Source organism: Camellia sinensis, chromosome 14 (genome assembly GCF_055761805.1).
Source record: "Camellia sinensis isolate YWXY chromosome 14, ASM5576180v1, whole genome shotgun sequence".
Taxonomy (NCBI): Eukaryota; Viridiplantae; Streptophyta; class Magnoliopsida; order Ericales; family Theaceae; genus Camellia; species Camellia sinensis.
The window spans coordinates 90,803,155-90,830,545 of record NC_138974.1 but is presented as its reverse complement, the minus strand read 5'-3'; the positions used below and the strand labels follow the sequence as shown (position 1 = coordinate 90,830,545).

At 40.7% G+C, this 27,391-nt stretch overlaps 1 protein-coding gene across 1 annotated transcript in view; it reads left to right on the top strand.

Annotated features, from left to right (window-relative positions):
- The window catches only part of LOC114321457 (subtilisin-like serine-protease S), a 95,644-nt gene that overhangs the window by 41,973 nt on the left and 26,280 nt on the right, over positions 1 to 27,391 (top strand). The window contains exon 15 of the mRNA XM_082905110.1: positions 20,683 to 20,689. Within this exon, the coding sequence (XP_082761236.1) occupies positions 20,683 to 20,689 (7 nt within the window). The remainder of the gene's footprint in view (positions 1 to 20,682; positions 20,690 to 27,391) is intronic.

Here is a 27,391-nt window from a genome sequence, read left to right as displayed (position 1 = left end):
TTTATGATCTCAAATACTAATATTAAATTTACTGCCATGAGTTATAAAAGAATTATTAAATAGTTGTTAGAAACCAACAACCATTTAGCAATTAACATGAAAAGAATTCTAAAGATTAAATCATGTAAATCATGGTAGTGGAATGATGAACCATACGCATAAAATAAGATCAGATTAATACAATTAAGTATACAAATTATGATAGAGCATTCTAATTAAACTAAGCAATTAGAGAATCACATTGCATAATTTACAATCATTGAAATAGGGAGCAATTCCGCAACAGTTCCTAGTAACATTATACAAAGCTAACCTAATTGTCTATATAAATCTATTCGATCAATTTCATAAAAAAAATATATAAAAATCTGTTTTAAGCTTGTTGTTCACCTTGTGAAATTAATAAATAGATTGATGAAGAAAACAAAATTAAATATATACTAAGAACACATGCTGATAATTACAACTAAATTTCAACAGAAAAATACAAAACAATAAAATGGTAAAGAAACCAAACCGAAGCCTGCACGGTAGCAATTTCCTTAAAACAGATTTCGCCGCCTCACGGGTCGAGTGCTTGAGGAATCCCGTCGTCTGTCTCCCAGGATACGATGGTCAAAAACCAGCTACGGCAGAAGCACTCTCTGTCTAGCTTAGCGAACAAAACAGTGGCAGTACTCTCTCACTATAGAAATTTCTAGCAAATTGACTGAAAAATGGAAAAAACAATTTTTGTGTTGGAGACTTGACAGGAGGGTCTCAATTTATACATGTATAGGGGAGAGAAGAGAAGCCTCCAGCCTTTATGGTTGGTCACTAATGCACCATTAACCTCTGCAATAAAGACAGGAGTTACAAACTCCATTAATGCACTATTAAACTCTGCAATAGAGGCAGGAGTTACAAACCCCATTAACTCTTTCATGAAGCTAATTTCATGGGGCAATTTCTCATTCAATTTTCAATGATTTTGGCTATACTATTTGTGATGTAAAGATCTCATTGCAAAGTATCTAGACCCACTTAGACCCAACACAATAGATGGTTGGGACCCACTTTAATATTTAATTAAAGTCACCAAAAAACCATTTTTTCCAACATTATCTAGTATGCCAAACTATTACATATCTTTATTCAGGTTGCTAGTAGGAGTTACTAAGCAAATAGAAAAGGTTCAAGCTGCCATTTTCTTCTCCATATCCTTTACCCATTATCATCTACTTCTACTAGTCTGAGTTTGCCTCCATCTCTCTCATACGAATCCACTCCTAACCTCTCTTTCTCTAACTTTTCACTGATCTTCTTCTCCTTTTCTTCTTATCGCCTCGTCTAGTAATCCCGACAAGGCTACGAGTGTCTCACTTGCTGAAGGATCGGATGAAAGTGAAGATACTTCCAGTCTTTGCTTGACAGGGAAAATCCTGGTGGCAAAAACTCTTAACAAAACGGCGGTGTCTAACATTATCAGAGCTGCATGGAGAATATGAGGTGAGCTTTCCATTTTCTTTAACTATTAGCCATCCAATAAATGTAGTTTTTCTTTTATTATTTTGTTTTCATGTAGTAAAATATTTTTATGAGTATTATGACTTATTTTTTTATGTTTTTGTCTTGTCCATATTTAACTCTTTTTAAATTTTAATTTATTATATTTGATTTTTTTCCTCTTAACGTAACATTTAAGGAAATATATTAAAAAAATTATGGGATCGTTTCGGATCACTAAATTTAGGTCTTATTTGTCATCCTCTAAAAAGGCCAAAAAGTCATTATCCTATTTAAGTCGCATCATCTTATTTAAGTCACATCACCTCTCTATCACATCACTTCAAACCCAATCCATACTTAACCCATATTTCATAAAAAGTCAAAAAAATGCACTTATTTAGAACATCCCAAACAACTCCTTACTATTTCGGAACAGAAGTGTACCATATTTCGAAATGTGCGTATCAATACATAATTCGCTAGAGCATTAGTATTTTCTAGTAACACACATGAGTTGCTTATGATTGACTTTACATTTTTGAAAAGTGCATATCAATACGTAATTCACTAAGGTATTAGTGTTTTCTAGTAACACACATGAGTTGTCTATGATTGACCTTGCATTTGGGTGCCAACATAATTGGGATGAAGTGTTGGGCAATGATGCAGTTTCTTTGCCGAGACTTTCCTCTTGATAATCTTTGTCTTTATTAATAAAATCTTTCTTTGCCGGTTAAAAATAAAAAAAAAAAGTATGGCGCTGCCTTAAATTAAGAAATTTTGTAGATCTTGGTAGAGAATAGAGTAATACTATAAATTGATTTTTCAAGAACTCTTTTTAACCTTGTTTTTTTGTTCGTGTTTAGTAGGTATTTTTTTCATGTCAATCATTTTTTGTTTAGATGTATCTAATCTAGATACATTTAAAAAGTTAAAAAATTGAATATCAAAATGGATTACTAAAAACAATCGAAACCAAAACAAAAATTTATGTGTATTTTTGTTTTTTTTCGTTTATTTTGGTAATTTCTTTTCATATTTAGTCCCAAAATAATTTTTGATAGATGTACGTAGAATGTTTTTTAAAAAAAATTAAAAAGATTAAAATATGAAAAAAAAAATTACTAAAGACAAACAAAAATCAATTTAAAAATATTTTTTGAAAAATTAAATCAAATAAATAATTTTCAAATAGAATTTTCATATATATAATGATGACAAAAACGTCAATGTGACAACATTTTAGTTGTGTTTTTTTATGTTCAAAGGGAATTTTATTAACCGGCTACTGTCGCTTACAAAAAAAAACCCTAACCCCACAGCTTGGCTTTAAAGATTTCTGAAGGGTTATTTTTCGATAAATTTTTTTTTAAATTGTTTTATTTCATCTAACTTATATTTTTTTTTTTTGAGTATTTCATTAAATTTTGTTTAATGTAATATGACTAAATTATCCTTTCTAATTTTTTGTATATGTTTCTATTTTGAAACTAATACATAACAATAGTCCCTCATTTTATACAGAAAATCTCTCCCTCATTTTAAACAAAAAAATCTTTTCCTTATTCTATGGAGAAAATCTCACCCTTATTTTAAGGAGAAAATATCTTTCACATTCCATAGAGAAAATCTCAAATTATGAATTTTGACATTTTTATAATTTGAAAATTTTAAAAATAATACAACAAAAAATCTAAATAAAAATCAAAATACAATGTAAATGTTCACAGTAAACAACAAACATATAGTAAACAACAAACATACTGTTAACTTTTCAAAAAACAAAACGCATATTAAAGTACAATGTGAATGTTTATGATAAACAACAAACATACAACTAACCTTCAAAAAATTAAAATTCATACAAAAATTCATATAAAAATACAATGTGAATGTTCACAATTTATAATTAACATACAACTAGCTTTTAAAAAAAAATAACTCATACCAATGTAAACATTTATACTGCAACGTGAAAACATAAAATAAAATTAAAAAAAAATAAAAATCAACTATTTCAATTGTTCAATGGTAACAAAAATGATTGTAGTAACAAAAATAACAAATATACAATTAACATTCAAAAAAATAAACTTGTATCAAAATATAATGTGAATCTTCACGATTTACGATTAATATATAACTAGTTTTTTTTTTTTAAAAAAAAATGAACTCATACCAATTTGAACTTTATCTACACGAAAGATGGAAGAAGTGTGGAATCTAGTTATGAGAAAACGAAGGATGGGTAAGTAGACTAGTCGATCAAGGGAGAATGAGTTGGTCACACTTTTCGTGGATGAAGTACTAGAGTCCATGACCCCTAGAGATCTGTTTAATCTTTTCAACAAGTTTGGTGTTGTTAAGGATGTTGTCATACCAATGAAAAAGAGGAAAACAAAAAGAACACGATTTGGATTTGTTAGGTACGACTACAAGGTGGCTGCAGAGGTGGTAATGCAAAAAGCTGATGGCTTATGGTGTGATAACAGGGCATTGAAAGTAAAAATGACAGAGTATAGCAAGTCTAATCAAAGTAGACAGACAAATGTAAAGGAATGAGGTATGGTGCAGAAGAAAAAGTGGACTTCCATTCAACCTACAATGGGAATCAAAGGTAAGTCATGTGGAAGTAATTCAAAATGGAGGAAAATATGAAAAACAAAAAGTGTCTGTCAGAGCTGTTAAAATTGGTAATAGGTGGTTATATGATAGTTTGCTGGTGAAGCTCAAAGCATTTTTCTCTTTTCCTGACTTTGGAAAGGAGATCCATAAGAGGAATGATAAGGCTGTGGTTGTTAGACAAGCTAGAGGAAAGCTAGCAATTTTATCATTCAGCTCCAAGCAACAAATGAAGGAAGAAAGAGCAAGAATGGAGGAGTAGATATATGAATGGAGTGATGAAGTATCTAAATGGGAAAAAAGGAAATTTATGGACCATGAGAGATGTGTCTGGCTTACTTGTGTGGGTGTTCCTCCCAATCTTTGGAGCACTAAAACCTTTGAAGCTATTGGCACTGTATGGGGAGAAGTAGTTCAGTATGATGAAGATACAGTTGGGGGTAAACATTTTATGTTTGGCAAAGTAAGGATTATCACCAAAATTATAGAGCCAATCAATACTGTAATTAATCTAGTAGGAAATGTGAGGACTTATCAAATGCAAGTGTATGAAGAGCCCTTAGTCAATATCTGTCAATGTAATGGTGAGTATAGCTGCCAGAAAAATGAAGTAATGGAATCCAATATGCAAAATGAGGTTGATCACTTGTCCAAAAGCAAGGGACAAGTTGATGTTGTTCATCCAGAGGTAACTGACAATGGTGATGACGGTAGGGACGAAGATGAAGGTGGTACATTTGTAGAAGAGGATGATGATGATGATGTGACAAAAAGTGATAAGGTGTCAATCAATGGAACTCACATAGTGGAAAGAGTGCTAGCAGTAGTGGATGGAGGCTATAATTGTATGTTTGGTTCAGTTGACAAAGAAACTGAGTGTGCTCTAGGGAAAACAATCAATGGGGGCGACCATAATGAAGAAGGGATTGCGTAGGCGGTCTGCTCAAGGAAAGTGAAGAATGGGAAAGCTTAAGGGGTAGATGATCATGTATGCACTACAGGTTTTATGAATAGTTTGAATTGGTCGGAGTGTGGCAGGCCCAATATTAATTTAGAAGTTATGCTACATGGAGCCCAAGTTCAGCCTCTAACTAATGGGCCAAGATGGGAGGTCAATTCCAATTTGAGTGGCTGCATAGCCCAATCTCAGTCTATGGATGTAGTGGGAATTATAACCCAGAAGGACAAACATGAGAAGGTTGGCCCATTGCAGAGGGATAATGTTAGACCAAAAAGGAAGACTGATCTAAAGAGGAAATGAGTCGAACAGAGGAAAGAAAGAACGAGGCAGGGTGGTCAGTCAAAATAGAAGGAGATTTTATTCAAAAATGGGGTGATCCTTCGAGCAGTAGCAGCTGCTATCTCCTTATCAGTGTCACAAAGTAGCAGTTCAAAAAGAAAAAGAAAGTTATTTCAAGAAGCTCAAGCTACGATTGAGGTCAGGAAAGAGTTAGGGCTAAACTGTGAAGGGAAGGAAGATGAAGTGGTGGCTAGAATAATTAAGTTGGAGGAAAAAGATTTGGAAAGTGTTGAAAGAAGGGGTGAGGTTGCTTAAGCTACTGGCAACATGAAGGAGGGTAGGAGCTGTGATGCTGGTTTTAATGAAAGTCCTGTCATGGAATATTAGGTGTCTTAAAAGGCCTAAAAAGATTAGTAGAATTAAAGCATTGGTGAGGGAAAGAAGAGTAGATGTTCTAATGCTTTGAGAGACGAAGAGAGACAGTGTTGATGTTAATTTTGTAAAGCCTTTATGGCCAATGGAAGCAATGAGTTTTATGGAGGTTGGTGCAGAGGGCAGTGCAGGTGGCCTCATTTGCATTTAGAATACCCAAATTTTTCAGTTGATTGATTGCTGCAGTTCCAGGAATTTCATTCTCTTTTCAGATATTTTATCTAAATCATTCCATTGTGTTATTTGTAATATATATGCTTTGAATGATGTAATGAAGAGAAGGAAATTATGGGAAAGTGTCATTAATCTTAAACTTTCTTACCCCAATCCTTGGTGTCTGGGAGGTGATTTCAATGAGATTAGATTTATGCGTGAAATGAAGGGATGTTCAAGAAAGGAGAGGGGAATGGAAGAATTTAATAATTTTATAGATAGTTTGGAATTAATCGATTTAACCATGCAAGGAAGATTATTCACATGGTGTAATGCAATGAATGGGGAAAGGTGGAGTAGGATTGATAGGTTTTTGCTTGACCATGCTTGGCTGGAGAGGTATAAATTTAAACAATGGGGATTATCCAGAGGCATTTCTGATCACTGCCCAATTTTGCTAATGGAGGATGGAAGGGATTGTGGGCCAAAACCTTTTCTGTTTATTAATGCTTAGACATCCCATCCTCAATTTAAGAATGAAATGAAAAAGGTCTGGGAGGAGGCTCAGATTCTGGGATGGGCTAGTTTCAGAATCATGCATAAGTTGAGAAGGTTGAGAGCATATTTGAGAAAGCGGAACATGGAGGTTTTTGGTAATATTGATGATCAACTTAAAAAAGCTGAAGATGAACTCCATAAGCTGGACTTGAAGGCTGAATCTAGATCCTTGTTGGAATCAGAAGTGAATAGCAGACGAGAGGTTAGAAGTCAAGTTTGCATCTCAATAGAAGTAAGGTGAGGATGTGGTTACAAAAGTATAGAATGTCATGAGCACAAAATGGTGATAAAAATACTAGACTATTTCACTTGATGGCAAGTAACACGCAGAGGAAAATTTTATTGGATTCAGTAAAGGCAAATGGTGTTGTGGTGGAAGACCCAAGTATGGTGAGACAAGTAGTGGAGAATCACTTTAGAAGAGTGTTTGTTAAAAGTTGGAAGTGTAGGCCTAAGTTAGCAGGTCATTTTTTGTCTATCAGTCCTACTAATTAAAAGGAAGTGCTAGAGGCAGATTTTAGTGAAGCTGAAATTTGGGCAACCATTCAAGATTGTGATGGAAATAAGGCCCTGGGCCTGACAGCTTTAATTTGTATTGCATTCAAAAGTGCTGGTCTATAATGAAAGGTGAGTTCATTCAGTTGTTCCAAGAGTTTCATAGTAATGGGAAGCTGGCTAAAGGGGTAAATAGCTCTTTCATAGCTTTGATCCTAAAAAGAAGAACCCAATAGGTTTGAGTGAGTATAGACCTATTTGCTTGGTTAGCTCAATTTATAAAGTGTTGGCTAAAGTGCTGTCTAGAAGGATAAGACAAGTGCTCCCTAAACTCATAGAAGAAGTTCAAACTGCTTTCCTTGGTGGCAGATGCATCCTTGATGGGGTTTTAATTTCAAATGAAGTGCTGGATTGATGGAAAAAGTCTAAAGAAAAAGGAATCATTCTTAAATTGGATTTTGTGAAGGCCTATGATTTAGTTAACTGGGAGTTTTTGTTGTCAATGATGGAAAATTTTGGGTTTCGTGAAAAATGGGTGTGCTGGATTGGGTCCTGCATTTCTACGTCAAAGATTTCAGTGCTTGTAAATGGGTCACCCATAGCATAATTTTCTCCTCAGAAAGGGTTGAGACAAGGTGATCCACTATCGCCTTTCCTTTTTAATATAGTGGCTGAAGGTTTAAATATTCTGCTGGAGAGAGCCAAAGAAAAGGGGTTGATTAGAGGAGCTTCAGTTGGTCATCAAGAGCTGAAAATTTCTCATTTACAATTTGCAGATGACACTATTATTTTTTGGGAAATGGGATGAAATCATTATGCTTAAAAGAATTTTGAGGTGTTTTGAAGTCATGTTATGTCTTAAGATTAATTTTCATAAAAGTGTTGTTTGTGGAATTGGTGGAAGAGGGGTTAGTTTAGGAGTTTGCTAAAAAACTAAACTGCCTCAGTCAGAAATTACCTCTTTCATATCTTGGATTACCTTTAGGGGCAAATCCAAGGAGAATAACTATTTGGCAACTAGTGGTGGAGAAGTTTAAAAAGAAGTTAGTATCTTGGAAGAGGAGATTCTTGTCCTTGTTAGTAGATTGACCCTAATTAAGTTTGTATTGTCAAGTCTACCAGTGTATTTTCTATCCATTTTTAAAATGCATGTTGGTGTTGCTAAAACAATTGATAGTATTCAATCTAACTTCTTGTGGGGAGGTTTTGAAATTCAAAGCAAAATTCATTTAGTTAAGTGGAAGGAGGCGTGTAAAAGTAAAGCTCAAGGAGGGTTAGGTGTGAGAAGTCTCAATGATGTTAATGTGTGTTTAATGTTAAAATAGTGGTGAAGGTATGGTAGAGAGCATCAGTCATTATGGAAAATGGTGGTTTGTAGCATATATGGTGGTCTTGGAGGCAGGTGGAAACCAGAACCAGCACCAGATGCAATGGTCTCTACAGTGTGGAAGGATATTGTATCATTAGTCTCATCAAACAGTGTTGTGACTGAGTTTTTCTCCCAAAATTCTAGGATTATCATAGGAAATGGGGAAAGGATTCATTTTTGGATGGATAGGTGGTTCAATGATATAAGTCTTTCGGGGATGAGTTTCCTAGATTGTTTAGTTTATCAGTGGAGAAGGAAGGCTCCTTGCAGTTTTTCTATCAACGGAAATGGCAGGGTAGTGATTGGAAGCTGGCATTTAGAAAATCACTCTTAGCTTGGGAGGATGAGGAGGTTCAAAAGCTAAATGTATTATTGGCAAAGGTTCCTAATCTAAATCTTATGACTTACGATAACTGTTTGTGGATGGAAAATAATTCAGGGGTGTTCTCTGTGGCCTCGGTATGGAAAAGGTTGGAGTTAGTTAATGGGGCCATGAATAGCATTTCAAATTTCTTGTGAAGAAATGCAGCACCTTCAAAGGCTTAGTTTTTTAGTTGGTTAGCTTGGAAAGGAAGAATAAAAATTGCAGAATTTATGCAAAGGATTGGAGCTCTATTTGTCAATGTCAGCTCCCTATGTATGTTTTGCAAGGCAGAGGTAGAAACCATTAATCATGTGATGCTTTTATGTCCATTGGTATGGAAATTATGGTCTTAGTTGGCAAATTGGTGGAAGGTACAGTGGGTAACACCAGGTTCTATGGATGTTTTGCTACAATGGTGGTCTAGTATGAAATTTAGAAAGGAGTTGAATATTTGAAAGGTTGTCCCTTTGGCCATGTTATGGTCCTTATGGAAACTTAGGAATGAATGCTTATTTAATAATGGTAATGTTGATTTCGCACAGATGGTGGAGCTATTGAAAGTTAGAATTGCACTATGGGTTAAGTCAAATGTTAAGGGAGTGAATTACTCAATGCATGATATTGTGGCAAACTTGAAGCAGGTGAAAGCTAGTATGGCATAGGTATGTTGCTGTATACTTTGTTCTGAGATTGTAAACCTGCTGCTGTTAGGTCTGATGTTGTATGTTGCTGATGTATGATGATGTTTGGCCTTCTGTACGCTGCTATTCAGACGCAGCTGTAATGTTGATATTGCTAGTAGGGCTGAGCAAGAAATCCGTAAAATCCGTAATCCGATCCAGTCCAGTCCAATCCGATAGGTTTGGATTGGTTTTTCGAATCCGTGGTTTGGTTCCGGATTGAAGAATTAAAAATCCGTAGTCCACGGATTGGTTCCGGATTGAACCTCACGGTTCCGGATTGGAACCGATCCGGACCGTATACAAATAGTCTATATTTTTATTATACATCCTCCCCCATAGTATCTTCTCTTATTCTATATAAAATCTAAACTCAAACCTAAACCTCGTATAATATCTTCTTTTATTACTTTTGTTTTTTAGTTTTTAGTTTTAATTTGTAATGGTCTAAATACTTATGATGAAACTAGTTTTTTTATGATTGTTTAAATTCTAGAACATTATGTCGCTATTATAAAAAAACATGTTGCTATTGTAGAACTAATATAGCGCTATGTTTATATTTTTATAAAATTAAAGTATTATATATATATATATATATATATATATATATTTTATTTAATTATGTGAATCCGTGGTCCTAAACCGATCCAATCCGTGTTGAAATGGATTGGTTCAGATTGGTTCCAAGATTTAAACGGATCGGATTGGTTTCGATTTTTCAGGAACCGTAGATAACGGATTGGTCCTGGTTTTATCCCAATCCGGACCATGCTCACCCCTAATTGCTAGTCTGTTGCTCTGATGCTGTTGGTTGTGTTGTTTTGTAGCACTTCTTTAGCAGTGCTAACCTAGTTGGGATTGATAAGGTCAGCATTGATACTTTTTGCACTTCCCTCTTTGTTGATGTAAGTTTTTGCATGTATTGTTTTCTTCATCAATAAAGTTTCATTTTGCTAATCAAAAAAAAAAATCGTGAAAATATAAAATAAAATTGAAAAAATTAAAAATCAACTATTTCGATTGTTCAATGGTAACAAAAAATGATTGTTCAACCAACAAGCATAGTAAAAAAAATAACAAAATACAACTAACTTTTGAAAAAAAAAAAAAAAAAAAAAAAGGACCTCATACCAAAATACAATGTGAATGTTCACAATTTACAATTAACATACAACTAACCTTAGAAAAACTAAATTTATACCAATGTGAACATTCACACTTCAACATGAAACAAAATTGAAAGGAAAAAATAAATAAATATTTCAAAAATGAATATTTCAATTGTTTAATGGTAACAAAAAATGATTGTTTAAACAAAAAGTATAATAACAAATAACCAATGATATATGAACATTCACATCTTGCAAAATATATAATTATGTCCATATCTATATTCCTACACTTATTTTTTAAACTTTCAAACAATATGAAATTTCAACATTCACACTAATTGAAAAAAAAAAATAGAAACAATGACAACAATAGAATTACAAATTCAAAAAAAATCAATCATTCTAAAAATAAAAATAAAAATATCACTCACTTTCTCATCTTCGTCATCACTTTTATCATCATCACTACTATTAGCAATCTATGCAATTTCACCATTCCACCAATCCAAATCAAACCAAATGTGACCATTCATACTGATTGACAAAAAAACATAAACAATGGCAATAATAGAATTAAAAATCCAAACAAACTCAATCACTCTAAAAACAAAAAATATCACCCACATCCTTATCTTCATCATCATCTTTATCATTATCATTATCATTAACAAACTATGTAATTTCACCATTCTAGCAATTCACATCAAACCAAACCCACCTTTAAAGAATATGTTTGTAACAAAATTGACTGGACATAAATATAATTTCGACTTATAACAAGGGAGAAATATAGAGTTTTGAACACAGAGTAACAATGGACGAATATAGAACTTTGAACACAAAGCGACAATGGAGGAACACAAAGTTTCACCACAACAATGGAGGAACATAATATTATTTCACCACCATGTACAAACTAGAGTTTCTAAACCCTACCAAATATAGAGTTTCGAAATTCTAACACAATGAAACAACACCACAAATATAAATCAAACTGATCAAAAAGAAAAATGTGAATGATGATAACTACTAAAGTAGGTAACAACAAAAAGAAAATGTCTTTATCATTTTTCTATGTAATACATATCAACAATAGACATAAGGTATAATAGTCAAACAAACAATATAAATCAAGAAAAAAAGTCCTCATGAAATAAAAATATAAATACATGGGACTAATTAGATTATAATTTTCCTTAATCGACTTATTAGGTTAGAACGCCTCTAAATGAGATTTATCAATAATAAAAATAAAAAACCCTTTTTTGAAACCATATATTTTCTTTATTACACATTATCTTTCTTTTTTCTTCTTTTTTTGTGGGATTATGTGTAGACACCCCATTTTTGACCGTCCTCAAGACTTGGACGTCACCGTTTGAACACTCGGTGATTATCTATGTTTGTGTTCGTTTGGAGTTCCCAGGGGTCTCAGCTACGCGCCCTGCCTCAGGATCTCCGAACTTGACCGTTTTGTGTCTGGTTTTGCACCAAACACGTGTGTTTTGCCTTGGAGGGGCAGGGAATGCCTTGTGAGGCATCCCCACACACCACCGGCAGTGGCTAGAGGCCACCGGCTGGTTTTTGCTGCCATCGGCACATTTTGTTGCCGGTCGGCACTATTTGTTGCCGGTCGGCACTCCTTTTTGCCAAAATGGTATTTTTGGCCGGCCGACTACTGTGCATCTGCTTTTGCAAATATTTTATCACAGCTGTCTTGCTTTTTGCTCCCCTCCATACACGTGTATGGAGGGATCTCTCTCTTGGAAGCTTGTCTTGTAAGCTTTACAAGACAAAAAAGCTCTATAAGAGAGAGCTTTGTCTCTTGGCTTGAGGGTTAGACACTTTAGACACTTGAGACATTTTAGAGATAGAAAGGACAGAGAGAAGCTCTGGTTTTAGGGTTAGGGTTCATACATATCTCCTATCTCTCTTTTTCTCTCTTTGTGTTCTAGGTGTTTTAGTCCATACTATTGCACACAAACACCTAGTGTTTCACCTTCCTTTGGCTCCTGAGGTTCTAAGGGGCTGATTTTGGTGTTTTGGTGTTGGATTCAAGCCAAGGAGGGCCATTGGAGCATCATTTGTGAAGGTGGTCTACAAGGGTGAGAAACTTCCCTTTTATTCCTCATTTTTGCATCTTGTTTTTGCCTATCTTTGAACTGTTTTTGTGCTTAGTGTATAATACAAAAAAGTTCTATTTTTTAGCCCTCTTGATTGTTCATTAAGAGTGTTTTGTGGTTTGGAGGTGTTTGACCCCTCTTAGGCCTTAAAAGGCCCCATTTTGTGCTGTTTTGAGTGAGTTTCGAGACTTTGGTGTTTAGGCCTCTTCACCACTGAAATCTTGAGGGATTTCAGTGGTGGAGATGGTGCTTTGAAGTCTCCAAAAGGGGAGGACCACCCCCTCTCCTTGTTGTCCTTGAAATGGACCCCTTTTGGCCTCTTGAGAGAGCATCATGTTAGAGTGTGTATTGGTCATGTCTTGGTTGTTTTCCATGCTTATTATGCCATGATATAACCTTGTTGTGTGTTGGTTTTGGTACACCATGCATGCTTAGCATACCTACCATGTAATACCATGTTATTGCCTTAATATGCCTTAGGTTGTTAGCCTTCGTTAGAGCATGTTTTAGGCTTAGTTTTGTGAAGGTTTTGTACATATTTCACCATGTCTTAGGTCTGTCCATAGTTGTTTGGGTCGGATTTGGCATGCTTAGTATAGCCCCTTTGCATTCCGACTTGTCGGCCTTAAGTATGCGAATGTATAGCATGACATTTTTGCATTGATTTGGTGATTTGGGAACCACCCACCATGTCATTTCAGTCCCCTTTGCATGCCTATATGTTTGCCTTGGATGCCTCTTTATTACTTTGAAAGCTTGTGTAGCATGTTCCATGCTTTAGCCATTGTGCATGCTTTGAAATTGAGCCACTTAGATGCCATCTAAGGAGCCCCCTTTGCATAGTTTAGGTCTATCTTGAACCTATCTTAAGCCCTCTTAGCCTTGTGAGGCTTGGTTGGCTTAGCCATGGTCCAAGTCCCATTGACTTGCTTCAAGTACTTGGACCATTTGTTGCATGTTTAGCTTGATTTGTTGCTTAGTTTGGCACCATGTTTTCACATGATTTTCGAAGCTTACCTTGCATGCCATGTGTCCATGATATCCCTTTTCAAGTGTGCTTGAGAGTTGCCTCACTTGTGCCTAAGTGTTGGCCCTTTAACATGTGCATGTGTGTATGTGTTTTGGTCCTTTATTTTGGTCACTTTAACCACTGTTTTGGGCCTTATTAGAGTTGCCTAAACCATGCATAAGTCCATCTTTTCATCCATTTGCATTGCCTCATGTTTGCTTGTATGCTTGCATAAGTGTCTTGCCATGCCATGTTGCATCCTTAGCTTGTATGTCTAGGTTGCATTGCATCTTGGATGCATGCCTTATTCCTTGACTTAGTGATAGGAATTGGGCCTTGGCTTCTTTGTTTGATTTGCATTTCATTTGACATGAAAGTTGTATACTTGATTCTTTGGGCCATCATGCATGAAAATGCGTGATTGGTGGTCCGAGAATCGAGACACATGTCCCTTTGAGTCACAAACATGATAAGGGACGTGATTAGTGCATATATGCCTTGAATTGTGCTGCCATGCTCTGCCTTGCCCTCTGTTGCTGTCAATTGCAGATTCTGCAGGAACACTCTGCCGACCGGCAGTGTCAAGTGCCAACCGGCAGTGTCAAGTGCTGACCGGCACTCCTATCTCTGCCGATAGCTTCACCAATGGCCGGTAGCTATATATCACTGCCGGTGGTAATCCTACTCAGCCGGTGATGTCTTCCAGTATCCAGAGAGGCAATCCAGAGGTTTTGGCAGCCTCCAGAGGAGTAAATGAAGGAAAACAGAGGCAGACTAGGCATGGCGGTGCACTTCCGAGCAAGACCCGAGCACGCGCTGCATTTGGCTTTCCTCCTGAGGCGGTTTACTGTTTTTCTTAGCTTAATTAGTTTGTTAGCTAATTAGGCAATTTGTAATATTTAATTAGCTTGCGTAGTTAATTAATTTGTATTATTTATTTGGTCCCTCCGAGCGAGGGCAAATCTGTAATAAGTGTGCGTGAGTGTGTGTATGTCTTCCAACCTCACGTCTTTCTTCCCTTTTATTTACCTGCTTATGATGGTAGATTAGGGCACGTTTAAATTAGCATACCTCATGTAATGCATGCGTGCATTCATTCATTTGTTTTACATGCTCCGGGCTCGGTACATCACGCTAACTGCATTTGTATTTCAAATTCCAAATTGAATATGTGCATCAATTGACTGCATTTCACATGCCATGCTTAGGTTAGCCGAGCCTACTCTAATTGCATTTTGCATGCGTTGCATTAGTCACTCTAACATGAACTAGGATCATGCATGTTTGCTAACTAATTTATGGTTTTGGCACGGAGTACAATGTAAGTATTTATGTTTTAGCATCTCGCATGCGTGTGAATGTTGCCATGATAGTATGCTTACCATGTGGCTGGATGCTTATATGAGATAAACTGTTTGAATGCCTGTGGGTGAAGGTTGGATTGTTTGAGTTAGAAAAACTCATTGAAATCCGTGTTTTAGCCTACTTGCGAGTAGCAAATTCCAAAGCACTTTTCAAAACAAACGGATATGCAATGCTTATTCCAAATTAGACAATCTAGTCTATACTTGTTTGCTGTGCGCATAACATAGTAATTCTAGGCTAACAATTGGAATAAGAACACATAATGTTTTCAAAAAACGGATATCACGGTTAGTAGAGGCCGATCTTCGGATTGGGCGAGAGGGGGTGCTCATAGCTGACCTTCCCCAATCGTACCCTAGCTCCCGAGCCGAGACAACTCCGGTGATGATGGACATGTGGCCTTCGGCACCGAGTCAGGGTTTCCTAAATTCCTCCATAAAAAAATATTTAGGTGGCGACTCTGTATCTGGCAAAGCAGTCCATGTTTGGCACTTCTTTCCTAAAATCTGTTTTCTCAAAATGATTTGCCAGATTTGGACTCTTTGGTTCAAGATTAAGAACCGTGACACAAATCGAGTCCGAACTGTGGCAAGGGCCCCACGCGGGCGCGTCTACAGTTTCTGGCGACTTCACTAGGGATATCAGAGAGCTTGACTCGAACTCGTGATATCCTATTTTTTATTACACTTATGTGTTTCTTTGCATTGCATGTGCATTGGTGCGCCTAAGAACATAGTGTTTGCCATCTGCCATTCCTGAACGGTTTGCCGGAGGCTTGTCTTGTCAAGGCATGACCATAAGGCTGACCGATTATGGGCTCTGACAGTATGGGAACACAAACCCCGGTTTTACCGGGGCACCCTTTTTGACCACTCGACCTAGTGCATATTCGGATCCATAGTGACCATTCCAAATTAGGACAGGCTACTTACCTGATGTTAGGTTGATTGGAAACGCTGCGTGCATAGTGGAACCCTAGCTCCTGACAAAATAGGACAGGGAAACCCTACCCCAACATAGGGGTGTTTTGGTTCTCTTTACTTGCTATGTGCTTTTAGAGTGTTTCTCTACAGGAAAGTACATGTCAATTTGCAAGTTTGAGTATCAGACCTGAGGACACCAGTATCAGTGTCAGTTATGAGAATCAGTTATCCGCGGGTATCAGGTTCTGTTTTGGGATAGTGATTTCTGGGAACAGTGATCAGCAGTAGAGTACAGTTGTTCAGCTACACCCGTGTTTGATCTGTTTGGGCGGAAATGTTGTTTGTTGTCTCTTTCAGTTCAGACAGCTGGTACAAAATAGCTAGTGCTCTCCCTCGCTGAGGCAGGGCTTATGATGACGCAGAATTCGGAAGAGATCGTGATTATGACGGCTGCATTGGAGCAAGGGATCACTCTGCAAAGTGAGACCAACACTGATGTGTCACATCCACCCAGGTCGCCTATTGCGCACCCGGTTTGGGCCCCCCAGCTATACCAAGCTCGTGAGCCTACTACATTTGAGCTAATGGGAATGATAGGTGATCTCCAGAGGTCTGTGGCGGATCTCGCCTACGGAATGTCAGCTTCACCTCCAGCCGCATCATATGCCGGGAGTTTTGTACCCCAGGAGCCCCCGCTGTTGGGGCGAATTGTGATTGAACTTAGCCAACCGGAGATGGCCTCCAGCCATGGCAATGACATATCAACATCAACTCAGACCCTCGATCAGGCTGAGGCCAGAGGAAAAGACAAAATGAAGGCAGATGCCGATCCCATTGAACAACTGCTGTGGGCAGTCGAGGCTTTGAAAGCCGGGGGGATGAACAAGCAACAGATATTCGCAGTTGTGGCAAAAACTGTGGAGGATGCTTTCCCCACTCCGCCTGAGGGTAGTTCGAGTCAGTCAGAAAATCGGGATAGGCCCCGTCATGCCAGAACAGTTCTTCCTATTCCCGCCCCTGTACCCGGGAAAGATCAGAAAGCTAAAGTGGCGCCTGCCGACCCTTTCGCTTGTGCGGCTAGTAAGAGCGCTCAGACTCCAAAGTACCTGTCCCGGGGGCGCAGAACCTTTCATGCTCTCTACATGCCTCTGTCCAAGGCACTTCAGATCCTTGCTGAGAGGGGACACCTTAAACCCTTGGAGCCTCGGCCTCTCCCGAAGAATCTCCCTGCTACGCATGATGCTGCTCAGTACTACGCGTACCACCAGCAGACGGGCCATGCCACCGACAATTGCTTCCGCCTCCGTCATGAGGTGCAAGATTTGATTGACAACGAGGTTATCCTCCCACCTACCTCAGCCAAGTCCGTTACCACCCAGTTATTGGATTTTGAGGACACAGATACTGCAAGTATGTGATCAGAAAGTGAACCACCTGCGGGCGGCTTTCGGTATTTTGAATGTGGCGTCTGGCACGCATTTTTGAGTGGCTATGAACGCTAGCTTTGTAAATCCTGGCTTGGGTATCGAGTCAGTCTTTTGTTTTGAGTCTGTCTCTTTGTCTTGAGTCAGTCTTTTTTTGCTTAAGGGTCTGTCTTGTCGTAGCAAGTCAGTCCCCTTTGTATAGAATACCAGGTGATTCCAGGGTTGTTGCCTCGAACACCGTTTTGTCTTGTAATTACCCATTTTTGTTTTTGAGTCTGTTTCTGCCGAGGGGCCAGTTACACCAACAAATCTGAATGAAACAGCTGTTGCTATCTCACTTTCATGCTTGCTTTCGGTATAATTGCCATAGAATTTGATTGGGTTGACAATACATCTCGCCTGCTCTCCTGCGCGCCAAACTCATTGCATTAACCTAAGTTTTTCAAAAACCTCTTTCGAGCACTGCGGTGATAAAAACGAAGAGGAAGGAATTCCTCGGGTTTTGCAAAATTTTGATCATTTTGAGAGAAAAGAGAGGCGTGCTAAGCCCTTAATGAATGAAACCATGCTTGTCAGCATGAGTACTGGGAAGGACCTTGGCTTGATCCAGATTGGTTCCACACTATCTTTGGCGCGAACGATTTTTCGCTTTCTTAAAAACTTTCAAAAACAAATGTTTTACGCGGCCCTGTGAAGACTTGTGTGGAATCGCTCTTGAGATTGTGCAGCCTAGGATCGCTCTCAGCCTCGAGATTCGACCCCTCACTTTCAAACCTTGAACCCGTTCAGAAAGTTCAACGGTCAAACGTCATGCAAGGTCTATATGGCCAGATCAGAAACAGCCCTCGAACAAGAGGCAACAAAGCCGAATCAAAAAGATTAGATCTCACCAGAAGAAGCTCGTGGAGCAGCCATGATGGAGTCTCCTACAAATCATTGCAACAGCCGTTCTCCTAGACACAGAGAGGCTTCAACTTCAAAAACCATTTGGCATGGACTTGTTACACTTTTACCCTTTGAGAGGCTCGCTGGGCCGAAAACCCGGAAGGGCAACCCAGGCAAAAGTTAGAGCAAGAAAAAAATATATATACAAAAAAGAAAAGAAAAAGAAAAGAAAGAAAAAAGAAAAAGAAAAAGAAATGAACAAAAGAAAATGAATAAAAGAAGCTCGCAAGGTCGAAAACCCGCATCGGGCGCCTTGGCAAAAGTTAGAGCCTGAAAAGTGAAGGTTAAAATACCTGAGTGTACCTTAACCGGAACTACGTAAGGCTTGATTCCCATGTTTGGGATACGTAGGCAACTTCATCCTGAAGTCCAGCCCCCAACGCTTTCATAGCGTCTCAGTCCATGCAATAGTTTCGACTTCATCCCAAAGTCTAGTCGCCAACGCCTTCCAAGGTGATTGTGTCCATATATCTGTTATAACCGTCTTCGTCATCTCTGTGTCCAAGAATTCGACCACCGCCAATGAAGACTGTCTACGGACTGCTACGGCATCATCCAAACAAGGGGCAACTTTCCGTTGCCACCAGCCGTCGCGAGCCGCCATTCAAACCAGGGGCAACTTTCCGTTGCCGTGCGGCATTCTTCAAACTGGGGGCAATTTTCCATTGCCTCCGATCCGAGGTTGCGCATCTCAAAGAGTAAGTTCCATGCTCGTTGAGCATCAGCCGTTTGCAAAAATAGTTTTTGAAAATTTTTACTGAGGTGGACTATTTTCTCGAAAACTATTCCATTTTCCAAAACTGGACCATTTTCTTGGACCCCAAAAGAGGAAAATTTTCAGTGCTTGCAGCCTGACTTGCATGGTTTTCAAATCAAAAATCGAACGAGTATGTTAATCCGACTCTCATTTTGATCAAAAACTGTTTTAGTTGAAAACCAAAAAAAAAAATGGTCAAAATGATGAGCTACGGGCACAGTTGAGTCAGGCATCCTGTCTTTCCCCCGTTGTCAGCATACTTGCCAAGAGGGCACTCTACCCACCAGAAGAAATAGCCGTGAGCTAATGGTGTTGAGCATGAACCCTCAACTTCCTATTCATTCATTAACCACCTTGGGGAGGGACGAAAAATGAGAGAATGAAGAATAGAGAGGTGTAAGTTGAGAGAAAGGTAAGAAAGAGGGTTTTGAGAGAAAAACCGAGCCTGAGGGCTGAGTGACGAGAGAATCACAGATCATAAAGGGTGGGAAACAATACCCAGAGAAACTGGCTCCTCGTGATCTGAGGTCCCCCGTCTTCGTTCAACACGCCTGTGTGTCGTGTCTTTTGTTTTGCTTACCTGAACCTTTGTTTTAGGTCTCTTCCGAGCGTGTCTCGTTGTGTTTAGGTCGTGTACCTCTTTGTTTGAGTCCTCCCTGCTGTGTTCAGTTGTAGGCTCGATACCTCGATTAAGAAAACCCCTTTTTCGAAAGTTAATCGTTTATGCTCAGAATGTTGTGCCATTCTCTATATCCGATTGTATTTCAACTCCAGCTGGTTTCACCTCTGAAGTCCGTCTTGTCAGATTGGGCTGTTTGTTCGGGGTGTGCTATGTGTAGAATGAACCGAAAGCTGTGTTACGGGCTGTATGCAGATTAATCCCCAACGGAGTAAGGGCTGTGTGTCCAGAATCAGGCAGTGGGTTACTTGGGTTATTTTGCTGTTGGCTGTTTAGTTATCTGATTATTACAGTGCAAGTGTTCAATTTTCAGACAACCAATCAATTTCATTTACATTGAGGTGTAATATGGTGTGATGCGATGCAAAGTTTGAAATGTAAAGATATACGGATGTAAACACTTTTTCAGATAAAAAGCCTGTTTCATTTCATCATCGTTTCAAACGTACAAGTTTTGGGAACAAAAATCTGCCCGCGGCAGTACAAGGTAATCTAACTACCAACAAAAAGGAAAAGTACAAGAAAGAGAAAAAAAACAACAAAAATCTGTATCCATGACGAGCACTCCGAGGGGCCATCAGTCTGTCCTAGTCTTCTTCCTGGACGAGGGTCCAGGAGCATCAGCAGCATCGTCGTCAGAGCCCGAGCTAGAACCGCCTCCGGTCTCCTCCTCCGATGACTCGGACTCCGCCTCTGCCTCCGCCTCTGACTCCTCGTCATCATCATCATCCGGGACTGGAGCTCGCGAGCTACTCCCGACATGAGTGTGCCCCGCCTTGGTGCGGGGGAATGCCCTGTCCTCCTCATCTCTCCCTCGGACAGGGACGGAAGGTCCAGCTGGAGCACCTCCTGCCATAGGAATCTGAAAAGGAGGCTGAAAAAGTACATAAAAAGGGAAATGTATCAGTATACCGTGAACAGTTTAACAGTGCAGAATGCAGTGTATGAGTACAGTGTGTGGATGCCGTGAGCAGTTTATCAGTCCAAAATGCAGAGTACAGTACAAAATGCAGTGTATACAGTGTATCAGATGCTGTGAGATCAGTGCGCCAGGTGTTGTGCCGTGCATCAGATTATGTGAAGCAGTGTATGAATGGTTTGAGGCCGTGATCAGAAAAACATACCAGAATGCTGTAGAGGGCTAGGAGATCAAAGGTCCGCTGAAGCATCCCCATCATGGAGGCATTCATCTCTAATGACTGCCGGGTATACTCAGAAGAGGCCTGCAAAAATATCAGATGCATCAATATTCTGTGGAATATCAAATAAACTGAAATGAAATGACTGTACAGAAACGCAGTAATACATACCGGAGGCAAGTCAGGGACACCGACAAACTCGTGATCAGCTGGCGGAGGGACAAATGGGACCTGATAGGTCGCCCCGCCCTGCCCTTCGGAAAGTCAATGTAGCAGGCAGAGCAGGCCAACCGGTCCCCCGTCCTCCCTGGACTCCGCCCCTGCCACGGACTCGGGCCCTCCGCGAAGCTCTCGCTCCTGCCCTCGCCGCTGGCACCGCAGGCCTAGCTCCCTCAACTCGACGGCCGCCGCTCAGAGGCCGCATAAGATACATCTGTACGTACTCTCTGTAATCGCCAATGCCTCTGAAGCAGGTCTCCTCCCAGCCGATAGTGAAATCGTCCATCTGCTCGGTGGTGAGCCTCTCGGTCTCCCTCATGTCCGCAGGAGGGTGAACCGGGACTATCTGCTCAGGTAACCCCAGGGTCTAGCGTAGGAAACGCTCACCCAGGTACCAAGCCCGACAGACCGGGCCCTCCAGCAAGATCCGGAAACGCGAGGTCTCATCGGCACCGGCAAACCGATCCCGCGTCACGGCTGGCAAAGGAACCCAAGGCTGCCAGGTGATCTGAAAATGCAATACAGTTTGTTATCTACTGTCTTTGAAATATGCAGTGGAAAGGCGAAGCTTAAATAAACTGCAAGTAAAACATACCTCGGCAGGAGTAATGGTGTCGAAGTATCGGCAGAAGAAGCTGAATGTCTCTCGTGGCCGCCGGGTGCATCTCCCGTCAAAGCGTCGTGAGAATGGGACGACCAGAGGAGTCTCTATGACTGGTACGGGAGTGAGCCTAGGAAAGTAGGCGTAAACCCACAACTGCAAGGTAAATACCAGTGCATTTATCAGATAAAGCAGAATACAGAATAAAGCAGAAATGGCAAAGCCGTGTGTTGTGCAGTGTATTGTGTACAGTGTATAGTGTGAGCAGTGTACAGTCAGTGTAAAGCAGAATGTAAGTGTGTGCCGTGTGTACAGTATACAACAAGTATAAAGCAGACTACAGTGTGTGCAGTGTACAGAGTACAGAAAATATAGGGCAGAAATGAAAAGCGGAGAAAAAATGTACCTCCCAAGCCCGCCAATAGCCTCCGAGCAACTGGCCGCTGCTGCGGGAAGCTGAGCTCATGTATCCATAGAGGGTGGCCAGAGCGGCGCCACCCCAATCATAATGCAGGATGTCTCGGACGTCCACCAGTGCGCTGAGAAGGCAGAGAGGCACGGTGTTCGCCCGGTCGGCGAAGATGGTCGTCCCGAACAAGAACATGAGGAAGCCGCGAGCGTACCTCTCCATGGCCTCCGGGGTCATCGGGGCTGCATCAACAAGAGTGGGCTAGACCCTAAACTGCACCTCGAACCAGGAATATCGGACAAAGCCTGGACGAGCTAAAGGTGGCGCCTCCCCAAGCAGATGGACCTGAGCGGCAGTCCACTCGTCCATGTCAATATCAAAGGGGATCGGATCACCCCCTACCCCGATGCCTATGAGCATCGAGAAATCGTAAGGGGTCATCGTCATGTCCCCTGCTGTGGAGAAGTGAAATGAATCGGTGGTGTCCCACCACCTCTCCGCCAGAGCGGCGAGGAGAGGTCTGCATGTGGTAAGCCTGGAGAGTCCTCGGCAGAAGGCGCCGAAGCCCGCCTGGTCCACTATGCGACGGACCGCGTCAGGAAGCTCGTCGTACCACTCCCGAGCGCCAGTGTTCCCATACCCGCGGATGGTATGGGAATCCCCCTGTAAACAGAAAACAACAATTACAAGGCAATATTCAAAATGCAGTTTTAAGAAGTTTACGGTGAACTACAACGTGTGATGCGTCAGCGTGTTTGGGTGGTTCAGAGCGAGATATAGCATGCGTGCAAGTTTGACAGATTTAAACAAATACTGGGTGCCGGTGTGCTCACAGTGAACTACAGCGTGTGATGCGTCAGCGTGTTTGGGTGGTTCAGACCGAGATATAGCATGCGTGCAAGTTTGACAGATTTAAACAAATACCGGGTGCCGGTGTGCTTATAGTGAACTACAACGTGTGATGCGTCAGCGTGTTCGGGTGGTTCAGTACAGTGTAGCATGTGTGCAAGTTTGACAGACTCAAGCAAATACGGGGTACCAATGTGTGTGTAGTGAAATACAGTGTGCGCCGTGTGTTTGGTTGATTCAGGGCCAGTGCAGTGTGTGTGCATGTGTCAGTCTCAAGTAGATATCAGTTACACGTATGTCTACAATCAACTACAGTATACAGGGTGTCTGGGCTAAAGTAATTAAAGAATACAACTAGTAGTTGACAATTTTGTATCCTACATTGCAGCAAGTAAAGCAGAGAACAGAGAATTACCTCGGAAGTGTCGAAGGACAAGTGGGAGGTAAGCTCACGCAGTAGTAGCTCGGGTTGCGCGTACCTCTCGAAACTCCTGAACTGGCGCAGTCTGTCAGGGGGCAGAACATGGATCGCCGGCCGGTAGGTCGCCGGGTCGAACGGGCGCTCGCTCAAAGGTAGGAGCTCGACCCCGGGATCCATCTCGTGATCCGAGGGAGTCCCACCGCGTGAAATGTCATCCGCCATGTCAAGAGTGATGAGAAAATAGCCGGAGGAAGGAAAACCGGGCTAGAATACGGAAAGTCAACCGAAAAGTCAACTCCCGGGAAGGCCGAAAATGACCGAAAAGGCCGGGATGTGAAAGGGCACGGAAATCAAGAGGAAAGCGAGGGGAACAAACCCCAAAAAGGTGGGAATGGCAAACGAGGCACCGAAACAAAGATTTGTTCGGTTGAAAATGTCCGAAACGCGAAGAAAATCGCGAATCCGACGACGAAACGGGCGTAGAACGCGAAGAAACGGAGAAAAGAGGAGAGAGAAACACTCTAGAGAGAGAGGGTGTGAGTTTTCGGCGGAAGAGGAAGTGGGAAATAGGGTTTAGAAACCCTATTTTAAAACACCCGTGGTGAATTGTCGAAACTGCCCCGACTCAGGAACTTTTTGCCGGTCGGCAACATTTTGTGCCGGCCGGCAGAAAATTGTGCCGATGGAATTGAATGAGTGCCGATGGACGGCCGGTGATTTATTCTGATAGCCGGTGGACATCCGGTGGTCTCCTACAGTGATTGTGGAGCCTCCTACACCCTTGTTTGAGTTATGTGTGGGATCCAGAGCCTTTAGTACTCAAAACAGTGCAAAACAGTGTGTTTCCGACGCTCAACCGGCCTCCGTTTTGACCTCGAGTCGTGTCTTCAGTGCGTGGCACTCGAATTCGTGCAAGGTGTATCCTTTTTATATCCTTTTAGCTTTTACAAAAGCTCAAAAGTTGCCCCGTGTGTATCGCATATAATCGCACTGTTTTGTGCATTTCAAATCAATCGCACTATCTTGTGCATCGCATATCACCGCACTGTCTTGTGCATTTCAAACCATGGCACTGTTTTGTGCATTCGCGTTGTCTAAAGCATCGCGCTGTTTTGCGCATCCCATTTACATTTTCCATATCAATCAATTTCTTTACTTGCGTAGACCGCATGTTTGTTCAATTTCATTACCTGCGTAGACCGCATGTTTGTAATCAATTTCTTTACTTGCGTAGACCGCATGTATTACCTGCGTAGACTGCATGTTTGTAATTAATTTCTTTACTTGCGTAGACCGCATGTCAATTACATTACCTGCGTAGACCGCATGTTTGTAATCAATTTCTTTACCTGCGTAGACCGCATGTCAATTACATTACCTGCGTAGACCGCATGTTTGTAATCAATTTCTTTACTTGCGTAGACCACATGTTAATTACATTACCTGCGTAGACCGCATGTTTGTAATCAATTTCTTTACTTGCGTAGACCGCATGTTAATTACATTACCTGCGTAGACCGCATGTTTGTAATTAATTTCTTTACTTGCGTAGACCGCATTTCAATTACATTACCTACGTAGACCGCATGTTTGTAATCAATTTCTTTACCTGCGTAGACCGCATGTCAATTACATTACCTGCGTAGACCGCATGTTTGTAATCAATTTCTTTACTTGCGTAGACCGCATGTTAATTACATTACCTGCGTAGACCGCATGTTTGTAATCAATTTCTTTACCTGCGTAGACCGCATGTCAATTACATTACCTGCGTAGACCGCATGTTTGTAATCATTTTCTTTACTTGCGTAGACCGCATGTATTGTTTGCGTAGACCGCATAATTGCTCAATTTCATTACCTGCGTAGACCACATGTTTTGTTTGCGTAGACCACATAATTGCTCAATTTCATTACCTGCGTAGACCGCATGTTTTGTTTGCGTAGACCGCATAATTGCTCAATTTCATTACCTGTGTAGACCGCATGTATTGTTTGCGTAGACCGCATAATTGCTCAATTTCATTACTTGCGTAGACCGCATGTATTGTTTGCATAGACCGCATAATTGCTCAATTTCATTACCTGCGTACACCGCATGTATTGTTTGCGTAGACCGCATAATTGCTCAATTTCATTACTTGCGTAGACCGCATAATTGCTCAATTTCATTACTTGCGTAGACCGCATGTATTGCTTGCGTAGACCGCATAATTGCTCAATTTCATTACCTGCGTAGACCGCATGTATTGTTTGCGTAGACCGCATGTCAATTTCATTACTTGCCTAGACCGCATGTATTGCTTGCGTAGACCGCATAATTGTTCAATTTCATTACCTGCGTAGACCGCATGTTTTGCTTACGTAGACCGCATGTTTGTTCAATTTCATTACCTGCGTAGACCGCATATATTGTTTGCGTAGACTGCATAATTGCTCAATTTCATTACCTGCGTAGACCGCATGTTTTGCTTGCGTAGACCACATGTTTGTTCAATTTCATTACCTGCGTAGACCGCATGTATTGTTTGCGTAGACCGCATGTATTGCTTGCGTAGACCGCATAATTGTTCAATTTCATTACCTGCGTAGACCGCATGTTTTGCTTACGTAGACCGCATGTTTGTTCAATTTCATTACCTGCGTAGACCGCATGTTTTGCTTGCGTAGACCGCATAATTGCTCAATTTCATTACTTGCCTAGACCGCATGTATTGCTTTCGTAGACCGCATAATTGTTCAATTTCATTACCTGCGTAGACCGCATGTTTTGCTTGCGTAGACCGCATGTTTGTTCAATTTCATTACCTGCGTAGACAGCATGTTTTGCTTGCGTAGACCGCATAATTGCTCAATTTCATTACCTGCGTAGACCGCATGTATTGCTTGCGTAGACCGTATAATTGCTCAATTTCATTACTTGCGTAGACCGCATGTTCTGCTTGGGTAGACCGCATAATTGTTCAATTTTATTACTTGCGTAAACCGCATGTATTGCTTGCGTAGACCGTATAATTGTTCAAAATTCATTACCTGCGTAGACCGCATGTTTTGCTTGCGTAGACCGCATTCTTATGTCCAATTTCATTGCCTGCGTAGACCGCATGCCTATGATCAGTTTCGTTGCCTGCATAGACCGCGTGCTCCACTTACATACCTGTGCTTTCACAGCATCGTTATGCTTCCCACTTGCTTTGCGTTGTCACGCATTTTCAAGTACATCAATATGCATGTTGCTAACAACTTCGTACCTGTTAAGTTTGTTTTCTTTTCAGGCACGATATTGTATGTACGGTTCATTTGAGGCTGGAGCGACCAGACGAACCGCACAGATATCGCCAGCGGTCTAGGAGACCTTAAATCCTTGGAAGGTGTAAGACCTTTAGTGTTCGCATTGTCATACATCTCGAAAGCCGCGTGTTGTCGCGCATTCCATGCAACATGCATTTTATACATCATTTGCATTTCAAAAACAAAAATATAGTTGCATTGTCGTGCATCATTAGAACATAGTGCCCATTACATTGTAGTTTGCATGCATTCATTGCATCACTTTCCATCTATGGCTTGCACCTTTCCATGATTGAGCTTGGTCTGGTATGTGCCCATACTTTTCACGTCGAAACATAGTTCAGTGGACCGTTCTGTGTTAGACCTGGCTTGTACGCGTACATGCCTTTCCTAGGCAAGATTTGGTTTGGCCCGCGTGCCATATCCATTGCATTGTAGTTTACATGTATTCATTACATCACCTTCCATCTATGGCTTGCGCCTTTCCATGTTGAGCTTGGTCTAGTATGTACCCTTACTTTTCACGTTAAAGCACAGTTCTGCATGTGTACGCGCCTATTCCACGCTAGTATGTTGGTTTGAGGGTTGCGGCACCTTTTCTGTGTTAGACATGGCTCGTATGTGTACATGCCTTTCCTAGGCAAGATTTGGTTTGGCTTGCGTGCCATATCCATTGTAAATATGTAAATATTGCATTGTAGCTCGCATGCATTCACCGCATC